The following is a 15,138-nucleotide window of genomic DNA, read 5'->3' on the forward strand; positions in this document are numbered from 1 at the left end:
CTGTAGCCATAATTGTGTTACAGTCACTTAAGATTCATTATTTGGAATTATACTTACTAAGGCAGACCTAAATGAAACTTATCTTCTAGAAGAATTTCATATTTGCATTTCCCTGCACTGCAGAATGAGTTTCAGCAATATTTCAGCTGTTAGGAAAAATTTAATTTAAACTTGTTACCTTTGACTACCTGGGCATTTCTAGTTGCCCTAGAATAGTCAACTTTACTTACGTCTGACTCACTTTCAACTACATCTGATTCATTCCAAATAGATTTTTAAATAGAAGTTAGACTTCATTAAGGTATTATTAACTTTAAATCTGAAAGACAATTAATGTAATGAAATTTTCAAGCCTGACAAGTTCATTAAAATTTTTTAGCATGTCTTGATACATTTACTTATCAGCTTTTTATTCTTCTTTCTGCTGCCATTTCCTTAATGTTTGTTTGCTTCACCTCTCTGGTTCATTGGATTGCTACTATTTAGGCTTTCATGGACTTTATCTTCACAGTTTACTATATCTTGTAAAGCCTTTTCTACATCTGTTTGGCCAGCTGTACTGGCTGTTTTTGGCAAGGTCATCTGCAGTGCACACCACAGGGTAGTACGCGCTTTCCGAGTAGCTACACACATCTCTTTAATTGCTGAAGCAAGCGCAAAAACATCTGTAAAAGAAACATTTGTGGTCAGTTCAAATTAAATATCATTTAAGTACTCCTTAACTCTTTATAAAACCCAGTCTGTGCTACTAAATGATCAAACATCATTATTTTTTATAAAAGAAAGATGGCTACTGACTGAGCTAATCAAAGTACTTGACTTAATATTTAAAAGTGTTATACCTTAAATATAAATACTAATGTAAAAAAAAGTGTTACACTTGTATTTTATTTCTGACTTGTATGACCATGACTATACTTTGGGTAGAACACAGACTTTGACAGAGTTATTACAATTAAATGAGTAAAATTAGCAAAATAGATAATAACTTCACTTTCACTTTTGGAGTAAATTATGTAGGCACCATTTAACAATTTATTTTTTAGATAAGTGTAAGTGTTAGAAATCCAACCTTTTTAACTTCAGAATCTGATTTTATTAACATTCAAATTAACTGCCTTATCAAAAGGATATGCATTAATGTTTGTACCTCTGTCATCTTGGCATCTAGGAACTCCTTGCCTTTGCCGATTTGAAGCATTAACAATTTCATCCTTTCTACGTGACTGTACAATGTGAATGGACTCCAAGTGTCTATCAAGAGCTGTAGAGATATTGGCATGAAGGGGAGAGCTTCGAAGACGTTCCATTTTGCCCAGTAGAGTCACAACCTGAGAGAAACATTTTAAATTTTGATGAGGCATTTAAAATTTAACATTGCCCTGTCATTAATTTAAAACAAATCTTCAATGAAGCAGAATAGAGATGACAGGAATAATGTTCATTCAGTAATAAGTAAATGTTTAGGCTTCCCTCATAGCTCATTTGGTAAATAATCTGCCTACAATGTGCAGGAGACCCCTGTTCCATCCCTGGGTTGGGAAGATCCCCTGGAGAAGGGAAAGGCTACCCAACCCATTCTTCTGGCTTGGAAAATCCCATGGACTGTACAGTCCATAGGGTTGCAAAGAGTCAGACGCGACTGAGCAACTTTCACTTCACTAGCTTACTATATCCTGACACCATGATGAGGGAAACAAAGATGGAAAGTCCGTCTTTTGTACATATGTTAATTGTAGACAGTTTAAAAGTCAGTTTCTGAGAATAAGCAACAGTGAAAAAGCCAAACATTTAAATATATCCATATGATTAACAGTAAGTGCAAATATAAAATCTGACATTCTTTTTGGTAAATAAGAGAATAGCCTGCCAAAAGAGCATTATTAGGAGTTACTGTAGTTAAAAGAAAAAAATTGAGCTAAAAAGGGTCAATCAGTCTCTAGATCTGATTAATCTTGACCTCAGCAATTCCTTTCTGGGCCTTCAATGTTCTCCCTTTTGGAAGTCAGAAATAATATTGGCTAGTGTTAGTTTTAAGGAGTCCATAATCCAGAAAATACTGACTTAAGTTTAGCTTAAGTAACAAAATAAATCCTATTAAGTGTCAAAATTGCTAGGGAAAATTAGGAGGTCTTAATCTTCTGGTGGTAGAAGAATCTTCTGGTTAATTAAGCCTAAAAAAGAACACTATATATCTTAGATATATAGTAAGGGGAGTATGTTTCATATTGTATATGCCTAAAATTTCAAATTCTAAACTTGGAAAGAGTAAGGAAGGAGAACTTTTGAGTAGCTAGGATTTGAACATCTAATAAATACAGTAACTGCCTTTGGGAGCCAAATGATTTAAAACTCATATAATTCAGTGACTGGAAAGAACAGAAAAATACCTCTCAATTAATAAGCACCTGAATGAATGCCTCTAACCTTACACTCCTACCAAATTTCTTTGGCGTAAGTCCATGCCAGTTCAAGCCCATGGAGAAAACACAAGTGTACAGGTATTAAATATTTTCCTCCCAACTGTACAACCAGCCAGATTCTTGAGGGAGAAAATAAGACAACACAAGGAAAAAATACCATAGTAAAAACTCCAGTGAACTACAAATTATATATTTTTAAAATAAGATAGTCATTTTGAATAAGTGTAAAAATTTATACAAGTGATTTTTAATAAACTTTTAAAAGATTTTTTTCAGAATTCTATAAAACCAGCAAACTAGAAGTAGTACACATAAAAATATTTTTGCCCTTTGTATATTATTAGGCTAATGTTGCTAAACAGAAACAAAATTATTATAACAGCTATAAATATGCTAAACTAAGGTGAAGCCTATGTAAGGCTGGAAAGTATTAAGTACATTTCTTAATACTCACATTAGCAATTCTTTGATTTATTGCCTAGAAATGCATTACTGAGAAAAATTTTAACTTGGAAGTTTAAAAAAAAAAAGACTTAAGTTTTTATAACATTTGGCTATATCTGACCACACCACTGATAAATTCCATTGTACAAATTTACGAATTTGATTAAAAATTACAACTGATCAAGGCTGAAAGCTAAGTAAAAATCAATATTTTTCCATTGAAGTATTTCATATCTGTATTTTAAAGACAGCATGGTATAGGTAAGAAAATAATGATCAATAAAAAAAGACTCTGTTGTGCTGATTTTTTATAATTCCTTAAATGGCTTTTATTCAATCATAGATGCAATCTGTTTCACTGCATACCTTTTCCTAGGAATCATTATCAAATTTTATTTGGAAAACAGAAGTTTTTAAAAATTATTTTATTTATTTGGCTGCACCAGGTCATAGTTGCAGCACTCGGCATAGTGAATCTACATAGCAGCATAAGAACTCTTAGTTGCAGCCTGTGGGATCTAGTTCCCTGACCAGGGATGGAACCAGGAGCCCCTACATTGGGAACATGGAGTCTTAGCCACTGGACCACAGGGAAGTCCCAGGAAACAGAAGTTTTTAAAAGAGGAAGGTCAGAAAGAAAAAACTACCCTATTCTATTACAGTTGCTTGGAAAATTCTGAAATTACAAAGGAGATAATAGGAAAATAATTTTTAATTAACATCAAGATTCTTTACATTTGATCTGAAGTGATATACTACTTTTCCAAAATAAGGCTATTTTATAAAATTATGCATATACCTACATACTTCAGTTTATTAGTAATTAATACATTGCTAGATATACTTAATGTTTGTTAAATAACTCAAGAGAACAGGGTCAAGAAAACGAAATAAGGTAATTTTCCTATTAATTTACTACCTTGTATAATATAAGCAAAGCTTTTTCGTGAAGCTAGAAAACAAATGTTTGTGAATAAGAAATGGGACTTTCCCTATAAATATTTTAAATGGTTTTGCTTTAAAATTTTTTCCTTCTTTTGTGGATTAGTTCCATTGCTAATCTGGATTTCTTGAAGAGGAATCTCTTAAGATTACTAAACTTAATATTTTAATGACTGAGTGGGGCTATTTTCCCTTTCCTAAATAACTAATAGTTCTAGGTCCAAACATGGGAAAGAATACATTTCAGAGAGTTACACATAAATGTGATTTAAGAATCCTTCAGAACTCTAACTTGCTGAGGCATTTAAAAATTTTATCAACCAGTTAAAAAAATCTGCTATTAGATATTTTCACAGCTTACTCTGGCTTGTTCTCGAAGTTCATCCACAATTAACCGATCAACTCTAGATGGATTGGAGGTTAGCCGTGGAATTGGAGTATTATTAGTACTGGATACTTTTTTCCCTGGATAATTCTTTGCAAGGGCCAATTCAGTCTGTAAAAAAAATACGTAACTTTTAGATACTAAATTTTCTAAATATGATTCAATCATGAATAATATTTCTCATAGGCCTAAAAAGAAAATCGAAAATTACTCCTTTAGATAAAAATTCTGTTTTGGAATCAAAAGGCAATAAATACAAACCATAGTACCATGTACTTTTCTGTCACACTTACTGCATAAAATACCTGAACACTCCAATAGTTTAATACTTAGAAAATTCAAATAAATAAACTTTCAACCCATTAAGGAAAAAGTCTACCTAACAGGCAAAATAAACTTAAAAAAAATTTTAAGCCCCAAGCATTTTTAGTCTCTTAAGTCACCTAATTAATTCCGTAGTCATGGACTTAACAAATACTACACATTATAGAAGAATTCAACTTAAAAGTAAGTACTCTTTCTTAAACTACACTAGGGTAAACAAAATGAAAATAGGCAAAGGGGATATATTAAGTTATGCCTAAATGGATAGTTTTGTATTACCTTTTTTCTCTCCTTTTCTAATGCTCTCCATTGCTCATAGCACTCTTCTAGACGAACATGAAGTTCACTGGCTGGTCCACTGCGGGTTTTAATTGGTCTTTGAAATCCAAAAGTTGGCACGAAACCAGAAAAGGAATTATCACCATACATCATATCATTAAAATATGGGTATAAATGGCTTAAGTCATCATAAGAAAACAAATCATACGAATCCAACAGTGGAACAACTGAATGGCCAAATGGATGAGTGGATCTTAGTGGAAACCCACTTGAACCAAGTTGTTGAAAACTCTGATTATGCCTTAAATTTCCCATCATATAATTATTTGAAAAGCATGATGCCTGTGTGCGATTCACACGGCTATTAATATTGTTGTCTCCACTTCCTTGTCTGTGGCTATTAAAATGACCCTGTGACTCCAACAGATCTTGATATGTATTTTGAGATAAGCCATCTAAATGCTTTGGCCCTTCCTCAGGATCATAATGTCCACTTTGGGGCTTAGCTTGAAAATTATGTTTGTTTACACTTTCAATGATCCCATACTGTTGAGCTGAATAGTTATCACAAAATCCATTTGGCTGCTTTATTTTTTTATCGGTAACAGATTCAAAGAGATTTTCTTCTCCAGTCTTTGTCAGTCCTTCCATGTGATTGATAGATTGAATTCTTTCTGCACCATTGTAACCAAAATCAAAACTAGAAAATGCTGAAGGGTTTTCTTGGCAATACTTCTGAAATAAATTGCTATTTGGGGTTAAATTTGTAGATGATAGTTGGGGGAAATCCGAAGAATGGTTAGAACCTTTTGAAGCTGCACTTAAATGAGAATTTAATTTCATCAAGTTACCTTGGTTTCGATAAAGAATAGGAGTGTTATTTTTTGTTTGGACATTCATCCATGTTGGTCTGTTTAAGTTGATACCTCCTGAAGATGTTGCTGAATTTGCTAGTAAATTCACTGATTTAAAATACTCAGAATTTGGGGGGTCAGGTTTTGTAAACTGTTGTTTTTCTGTGACATTAGCAAAATCATTATTAGCTGAACAAGTTGTATGAGGTTTTAGTCCATATTCTGATTTTAAGCCAAAATCAGCAGTAAATGCTGCTTCCTTTCCAAACTGTTTTTCTGTCAGATGTGGTGTAGTTTTTGGAAATGTGAAATTCTGCTGGTCAGGTATTGTCTCCTCCATTTTTTTCTGATTTGCTGGTTTTACCTGAAATAACTTTGTGTAGGTGTCTGCTTCTACAGTTGGTGTTTCAGGTGTGGCACTAGCTAATTTTTTACTATCTTGGACACTAAAATTCGAACACTTACTCAGCTTAGCCTTATTAGGATGAGCATATTCTGGGTATCTACAATAATCTGGATTTTCACTGTACCTATTAAATTGGGAAAGAAATATCTCTGCCCTCTTTTGCTGTAATGGTGCCTCAAGACCTTTAGCACATATTTTCTCTCTTCCGTAAGAGTAAGTATCAACTCCTGATTCTTTCATGATGTCAGACAGACCAGTCTGTGGTGTAAAACAATTTTTGATAAATGGATATTCTTGAAATGCTATCTTAGCTGTATCATTTGGCTGAATATTGTAACAGTTAGAATGATCATTTCGTGAGGGGTACATCCATTGTTCTTCAAGGTCTAAACCAGTAAATCCATGATAAAGTTCATCTATTTTTTGTTGTGGTATGAGATTACTGTTATGTAGGTACTGCTTTTCCACTGCTGACACAGATTCACCAGTATAAAAAGCTTGCTGAGAGATGGCTGTATCTACTGGCCTTTTGGTTTCTGTTAAGAGGTCATGGTGATCTGCAAATCTGCTTGTGTTCATTGGCCAAACTGACTTTAAATTGGAGGAACAGGTCCTAGAACAAGCAAATATATTTAATTACAATTTAGATTTTTAAAGTCTTTATTTTCTTAGTGGAGAAGGGAGGAAAGGCTTTCAAAACATTTATATTGCCCCATTTCACCATTCTCTAATCCTTTCCAACTTTGCCTTATAAGCTGCCATTACATCCAAATAACTTTTTGCCAATTAAAATGTGCTATATGCTGCATAAATATGCATTTTAGTCTTAATATGTCTTCAGTATACTTTTCGAGGCGACATAAACTAAAGCCTGAGGCTGGTGATTGCACGGTCTTACATGAACTGTTTACATATAGTAAGTAGAAACCAGATAAGGTTTTTCTTACATTATTATATAAGATCAATACAAAAGTGCTGTTGACTACAATTTTTTTAATTAAAAAAGATGTACTCTCATTGAAATGAAAACATTTTCATTGGTTATATGTATGCTACATATTTCCCTATTTATGAAATAGGGAATCTGGATAATATGGCTTCTATACCCAAGTAAAACAATTAATGCATACTTTAAAAGTTTTTACTATATGAATAAAATCCATACATATTTCTACTCAGAAGCGATGATAGTTTTATTTTTGGAGGTATAAGTATAAAAGTCGTTGAAATTTATACTCTTTAAGCCAAATTTTAGCTCATGAACTCAAGGAAAACAGCTTTGAGTTATGGAAGAATGATTTTTCAAATGAAAGTTCTTAATAGCAAATTAAACTTTCAACTGTATGGCAAGCACCTCAGGAAAATCTAGGCTCCTAGAAACAAATATCTGAATTACGATGTCGAATGTCAGATGATCCTCTATTAAGTAAAAATAAAAGTTAATGATCTAGTACCTGGGAATTTAAAAGTTTATTACATACTATATAGGTTATGTAATATACTAACCCCTCAGCAAAGTATGGCTGTGATTTATCTTGTTCTTCCAAAATGTTAGACACAAGTCCATATAAGTCTGTTTCACTACCATAGTCATTTCTTTCTGTTTGAATCCTAAAAATAAACGAATATCACATGTAAATTCTTTTGCTCATATTGAAACATAATATATTTCTTTTTCCAGACTTATTCTGACTTATTTTTCTATAAAATATTTGGATTAACTCTATACCTTCATTTCAACTAAAGAGGGAATAGGAACTCAAGAATATTTTCCACTTTGGCATACTATTTATCCTACATAAGTATTTCTCCTTCATTCCAAATCTTATGTCTAGTTCTCAATGAATGCTTACCTCTTATTTCTCCAAAACACATGCTATTCATTTTAGATGACCAAGATATAAATCTCTAATCTATGATGTTATAGACATGATTGGTACCATGGCTGCTTCTGAAAGCATGTCTAGTCCTATTATACATCATTACATCACACTTGCTAAGTTTTTTCATCTGTGATTTGAAAACCATATGAACCTGTTACTCTCTTTTTGTGACTCTTATACTAAAAGTTAGATTAAAAAGTACAGTGATATGGTCATCCTAAATATCACAAGAATGTAGCAGTTGTCCCTTAAATGTAAAATATTTGGGGGCTATCCCTAAGTCTTTGCCAAAGAAGTGACTGGTTCTCCATGTAGATGAAATCCTACCTAGTGACCAAGACTATCTAAACAATACAAAATGTAAAAAACAACAATGAGATGGAATATACTGGACCCTTTTTACCTCTTATGGATTTTGGGTAATTTGTTCCTAGAAGTAATATGTTGTTTTAAAATTGTAACTTCTTGGTTTTTAATATTTTAGGTCTAACATTTCATAGTGTTAGGACATTTTAGAAATGAAAATACCTTATACTTGCATAACATTCAAACATTTCATTGATCTTCATAACATAGGAAAGGTAGGTATTAGTAATCATTAAACTGAATAAATGATCATGATATTAAAAAACTTGAATTTTGCAAAGGTTTATCATTTGCCATGCTTGTTGAATAAATGGTCTACTTACAAGTCTAATACTTATTTCAAAAAGATTTGATATAAACTTTTTGTATAATAATATGTTAGTATATATCTAGAAAAATATTCGATGTAATATATACCAAACTGTTAATAGTTGTTACTGGGAGGTGGAAAGGCAGGGTAAAGGTAAACTTCTGCTTGCCTTTACATATTTCTATAAAGTCTGAAGTTTTTCAATGAACATGTATTAACTAAAAAAATACTTTTTTTGTGTAGAGTTATATATTATATAGTCTACCTAATAAAATCTACTTTAGAGAACTTAAAACTAATTTCTAAATTTTTAACAATTATTTAATTAGTAGATTTTAAAAATAATTATTTCCTGGTAAACTAAAGACACATCAGCCTCTTTTAACTGTTCCCTCATTATAATTAACATAAAGGTAGTGTCACTCCCTTAAGCTTCTCTTTGCAATAAGCTCCCATAATATTTTATACTTCTTCCTTAGACCTTACCTTGCAGTACACCAGGCACTTGCAGCACCTGGCAAGTTATAATCATCACCATTACTGTAAGATCTATAAAGGCAGAGATAATATTTGCCATGTTAATTCTAATATCCCCAATAGGAGAGAATCTGACATAGAGTTAGCCCCCATTATTAGTGGAACTGAATAGAAAATAAGTATCTTACATTTGATAAAATCCTGTTTGTTGTATACTTGTAAAGGGAAGAATTACTAAAAACTTAGAACTGGATTAAAAAATAGATTGAAAAATTGTAACTCATTTATATGGTATCTTTAGAAAGAGGAACTTAAGATGTACTCACTTAGAGTTGCCTCTAATTAATGAAAGAAAGTAGCAAGAAAAAAATTATAGACACATAACTTTATTTCCTAGAAGTTTGATAAATAAAATTGCAATGTCATAAAAATACTGATATAGGGAACAAAGAGCTAAAACAACTAGGTTCCCACGTAATCAAACTTAAGAACACTTTGTTTAGCCTGAGAAATCTAATGTATTAATTTACCTGTTCTTTACATTGATCTGAGAATTACAGGGCTGTTTAATATCATCTCCATATGTAGACCATGGTGCATAGAAAAGTGAAGAATCTACAGAACTTGCATATTCCGTTGATGAAGAAAGTGGAGCATAGGTCTGCCTTAGGTCAACACTATCTTCATTCTGAAATTTTAAAGACATGTTTGTATATCAGATACAATAAAAACTACAGAATATTAGTGAAATATTAAGAAATTTGAGGAAATAACACATGTGTAAAAGTTGGGAGACAAATCTAGACTTAGCCACTTAAGCTTACTTTAACAGTAGGAGATGGCAATTGTTTTCTATAAAGGGTCAGATAATAAATATTTTATGGTTTGCTGTGTTAAGGTCTCTGTTGAAACTCCTAACACCAAAGCAACTATAGACAATGTGTAAATTAGAGGCTGTGGCTATTCCAATAAAATTCTGTTTACAAAAACAGCCACTCAGCAGATTTGCCCCTGTCCAATAGCTGTTGCTTATCCCTGAGATAGGACACGAACACCTACAATTATTGCTGTTTTAATTTTTTGAACAGATGAGCACTATGTGGACCATAGCTGTGTTATTTTTAGTATTATTTTTAATAAATCATTTACAAAATTCAGTCTTAATGCCCCCAATCTGTGAAAAACAAGTAAATGTACATTTACATCAAATTTTCAAAGAAATTCCACACACTGTATTCAGTCACCTTATGACATGGATATTCTCTGTATTTTAAAAATGAGGAAATGGGTGTTTTATAATGGGTTTAAAAATGAGGCTACAAATTATTGAGCTAAGAGATGACAAAACTAAAACCCAAACTCAAGGCCGTCTTACTCCTACACTGCTGCTGCTGCTAAGTTGCTTCAGTCGTGTCCAACTCTGTGCGACCCCATAAACGGCAGCCCACGAGGCTCCCCCATCCCTGGGATTCTCCAGGCAACAACACTGGAGTGGGTTGCCATTTCCTTCTCCAATGCATGAAAGTGAAAGGTGAAAGTGAAGTCGCTCAGTCGTGTATGACTCTTAGTGACCCCATGAACTACAGCCCACCAGACTCCTGCTTCCATGGGATTTTCCAGGCAAGAGTACTGGAGTGAGGTGCTATTGCCTTCTCTGTCCAAACCTGGAAACAACGCAAATGTCCATCAACAGGTGGCCAAACTGTCATATATTCCAACAGTGGGATCATACGCAGCAATAAAAAGGTATAAACTACTGGCAAAACAACAATGTGGATAAATCTCATAAACATCATGGGTTGCCATTGCCTTCTCCACTCCTACACTAGGGCCTTTTAAAACAGTATCTTTAATTTTCAGCTTAGTTTATTTCCAAGAGGAAATATAAAAATGAGACAATACATAACATATTTTAGCTTAAGAAATTTAAAGATATTATAGTTATAAGAAAAAACGAGTTCATTTTTTTCTTTATACTTCTATAATGAATTTTGAGTAAATAAGGTAAAAGGTTTGAGTTTTAAGATTTTAATGAATTATTTGAAGTTCTGGCTCCTTCCAAAAAAGGGAATGAAGTACAATGAAAATACTGCACCTCAAATTTTAAATACTTAAAATAGTCTGAATACATAGATTCACAATTTTTAACTCTCCAAATAAGGAGCTACTAAAACCTGAGATGTAATAGCTATAAATATCCAGACATAAACAGAGTAGAAAGGGTATTTTCTTATAAATATAGAAGGTATATAATCCTGGTTAAAAATATTTTCTAATTGCTTTTATTCTCAATCAAAATTGATGTGAAAAGAGATAAAACATGTTTAGATCAAAACACTCTAAATTTTTGTTCTTCATGGACATAACTGAAAAATAACATTTTAAACATTCACTGAGTTTATACCAATAATATATGAAAATTAATCTAATCACAAATCTTTACAAATCTCAAACATTTTATAGCCATTTAGTTAAATTATAGTTATGAATACTATTTGAAACCTAAATTTTCTTGTTTATAGCTTATTATTTTGTTGACTATTCTGAAGTTGGAGAAACTGAGGCACACAAGAGATTTTGCTAAAAGTGCCACTAAAAACTGTCTTTCCAAAATTTCTGTTAGTTAGCAGTAACTTTTACAAAGGCTGTTATGGTTAGAACCTTTCATAATTTTATTCCTTTAGTTCTTAAGTTTATATGACAGGCCCAACCTAACTCTCTTTTAGGTGTGAAGTATCCAAAGTGATACAAATAATTGTTCATCGTTTTGAAAGAGTTGCTTAAACAAAATGAGCATTTTCAGATTATATAATATCAAATGAGGTAAACAGTATTTCAAACAAAATATATAAGTATTATTTCAAGTATACTTTATACTTTTTCTTTTTTTATTTTCAAGTATACTTTATATTTTAAAGATTTGAGTATTAGAAAAATTAAATCCTTTTAAAAGACTGATTTAAATTTAATACTCTAGGATAAAACAAGCAACTAATGTGGTGGCTATCTAGATCCTTTTCAGTCAAAACATTTCTGGAAGTTAAATATGTGAATGCTTAGGGTTGGTACACTAATTAGTCTAGATAATTGCAAAATGTCTCACTTTATTCTTGCTATGCTTAATCAACTGAAATTAAATCCAAGTAAATTTTAGTAGTCAGGTAAACATTATAGGGAGAAGGAAATGGCAACCCACTCCAGTGTTCTTGCCTGGAGAATCCCAGGGACCGGGGAGCCTGGTGGGTTGCCAGTCTATGGGGTCGCACAGAGTCCTACACGACTGAAGCGACTTAGCAGCAGCAGCAGCAGCAGAGTTGGATACGACTGAAGCGACTTAGCAGCAGCAAACATTATAGACAGCAGTGGAATGCTGGTCTTGGCAGTGAAAAGACCTGGAGTCAACTTGGGTTTTGTCACTTACAGCATAAGTCAAATTATTTGGGCCTCAGTTTCTCTATCTGTACAACGGGTATAATACTATACAAGGCTGTCATGTGAATTAAATAAAATTATTTATTTCAGGACACTGTTATAATTCAAAATATAACAATATCAACAGCCATGTGCTGGTTAAATAATTTCAAATGAAAATGACATATTATCCTAAGCTAATTTAACACGATTAACCAAACTAAATGTTTTAGGTGAGGTAAAAGGTACCACGTCATCTAAGACATTGTTAGAGCCAGAGAATAAAAATGTATAGAAAAACTTCCCTTTTAAATGATCAAACGTATGTTTGCACCGACTTCCAATAAATGCCGGAAGGGAAAATTATCTTACGGTATAAGCAAATACGATTTTCTTACATTTCTGGCATCATGTAACGCTGAGGACAAAGCAAAAGCAAGAATCAATGAAAAATCGTATTCCTTAACTTGCTTTGAAAACCAGTTTGTATTTTACAAACTCTGTATTTAAAATTGTCTGGTCCTAAACGTGGAGCAATTTAAACGCCAACGTGAATGGGCTGGGTGCTGGGGGTAGGGTCGGATTTGAAGGAGAAGAAATCCTCTAACAAAGGGCAGAGCGGAGAAACGGACCTGCGATTTGTAGCAATCATAGAAGGAAGGGGAGCCCGTCAGCACCACGCTGTTGAAGACATCTGTTAGTCGACTGCTGGCGTCCGCACTGAGGTTCCAGCAGCGATTCGCACCTCCACGGAACGCGACTTTCGGCTGCACGAAACGGGGATAGGAAACAGGAGACACGTCACGCAGGGCAGAGCCGGACCGATACGGCCGGACGACGGCTTCTACGGTTCTACGTTGGCTGTGCGCCTAGCTCCACCCGGAATCCGTTCCCAGAACACTCATTTGGGGACCCCGCGCCTCCGTCCCCGGGGTTCCCTCTCCCTTTACCGGCCGGGCCCCGAGGTGCGCCCGACGGGCCCTCCCTGACGGCCTCCGCCTCAGCGCCGCCATGGCCCGACGTTGGGGAGGCAGCGGCAGCCTGCGCGTCGCTGCCAGTCACCTGCTCCGCCTCGCCGCCAGTTCTGTCAGCCCGCGGCGCGTCCCCAGGCCCCCACCACACCGGCCGCCGAGCCGCAGGCTCACCCCCGCGGCGCAGCCCGGTCGCCACGTTGGGGCTCCTTGCCAGCGACCCGGCCTCTCCCGCCCGGCCGCTTCAGAGACCCGCGTCTGGGGACGCGCCCATTCTGTCTCTCCTCACGGTCGCCGTCCTCCTAGCCCGGCCGCCACCCAGACCCCTGACAGTCCCCGCCGGTTACCTCAAGTCCCTCCCTCAGGCCCGGGGGGTGAGAGGGCGGACGGGGGTCTACGCAGCTCACCTCCATGGGCCTCCCAGCCCCTCCTGGACTAGGCACAGCTCCTGGGGTACGGGGATAAGGGGGGGCGTCGAGGCCCAGCTCCCTCAACCCGCACCCCGCCACTGCCGCCTCCGCCCCGGGCGCTGCCTGGAGCCGGTCTGTGGGTGCGGGGGCAGGAGCCGGGAGGGAGAGGCTGGGGAGAAGCCGTTACATTGCCCACCAGGGGCTCGCGACCCCGCACGCGACCCGGCACGGGCCCGCCACGCCCCCTCCTGGGAGGCCTGTCTCCGGCTTCGCACCCCTCATTGGCCCGCTGCCCGGCCAATGGGCGGCGGCCTCCAAGGCCTGTAACCCACTAGAGACAAGGCCAAGAACCAGCCGTTAAGGCGACCTCGCTCTCTCTGCGTTTCTGAGCCTTTCCCGCTCAAAGTGAACGTGTTCGGGATTGGCCCAGTCCGTCAAGCACCCGCCTGATGATTGGCTAGTAGAGCAGCTGAGGGGCGGGGCGTGGAAGGAGGAGTTGGAGCTCGGGCCTACCAGGTGGGAGAAGAGATGGAAGTGGTCAGGAAGATTTGAGAAGTCGCTCAGCAACCGGCGGATAATCCTAAATTTACCGGCTGTTCTTCTTGCTCCAAACATTTCATTTTGCCCCTGGTCCTGCCCCTAACTCCCAGAATCCTTTAGGGCTGCCTCAGAGAATGATAGACTTGGGCTCGCTTACGGAGCGTGAGGAACCCGTTAAGGAGTTGGGGGTTGTTGGGAAAGTCTCTTCCGAGAAGGAAGAGAGCTGTTCTCGGTCCTAGGCCTCACGCTTCGGTGGGGTTGAAGGCATTTTGGTGCTTATGGAACCCCTGAACAAATTTCACTCTGACCTATACCAAATAGGCCATTCACATAGATGGTCCCATTCGAGGATGTGATATCTCAAGATTTTGTCCCCAGAAAATGCTGAACAGTTTTGTGTGCATTGAAATATTGAAGACGATCAAAGTAAGCACAGTTACCACCTTTAGGGCATGTATATTTAATATCAAAATTTGAGAAGCAATAAAGTGGGAGGTGTTTTTTTAACTCAAGCATAAATGGAAATAGGATAGGGGGACATATCTTTTTGGCCTATATTGCTCTGATGCTTATTTTGGATCCCAACTCTGCTTTGAGTTAAGAAAGCTTGTTAGTTGACCTGGCTGTACCAATTCATTATATTTATTTCCCTACCTCACAATGCAATGCGGGAGACCTGGGTTCGATTCCTGGGTCGGGAAGATCCCCTGGAG

General features: G+C 36.3%; 1 protein-coding gene across 2 annotated transcripts; it reads right to left on the bottom strand.

Annotated features, from left to right (window-relative positions):
- Nucleotides 1-435: 435 nt before the first annotated feature.
- MEIOC (meiosis specific with coiled-coil domain) lies at nt 436-14,270 on the bottom strand. Of its 2 annotated transcripts, none has more exons than XM_055575693.1 (8): nt 13,823-14,270; nt 13,137-13,271; nt 9,624-9,781; nt 7,564-7,668; nt 4,798-6,670; nt 4,171-4,305; nt 1,151-1,331; nt 436-665 (listed from the first exon to the last, which is right to left on the bottom strand). In XM_055575693.1, the coding sequence occupies exons 1-8, from the start codon at nt 13,886-13,888 to the stop codon at nt 436-438; spliced, it is 2,883 nt and encodes a 960-aa protein (XP_055431668.1). In that variant the 5' UTR covers nt 13,889-14,270. The 2 variants fall into 2 exon arrangements, with proteins under 2 accessions (XP_055431668.1, XP_055431669.1); XM_055575694.1 differs by having other exon boundaries at nt 13,883-14,268.
- Between the last annotated feature and the right edge of the window lie 868 nt (nt 14,271-15,138).

The sequence above is a fragment of the Bubalus kerabau genome, chromosome 4, assembly GCF_029407905.1.
Source record: "Bubalus kerabau isolate K-KA32 ecotype Philippines breed swamp buffalo chromosome 4, PCC_UOA_SB_1v2, whole genome shotgun sequence".
Classification (NCBI taxonomy): Eukaryota; Metazoa; Chordata; class Mammalia; order Artiodactyla; family Bovidae; genus Bubalus; species Bubalus kerabau.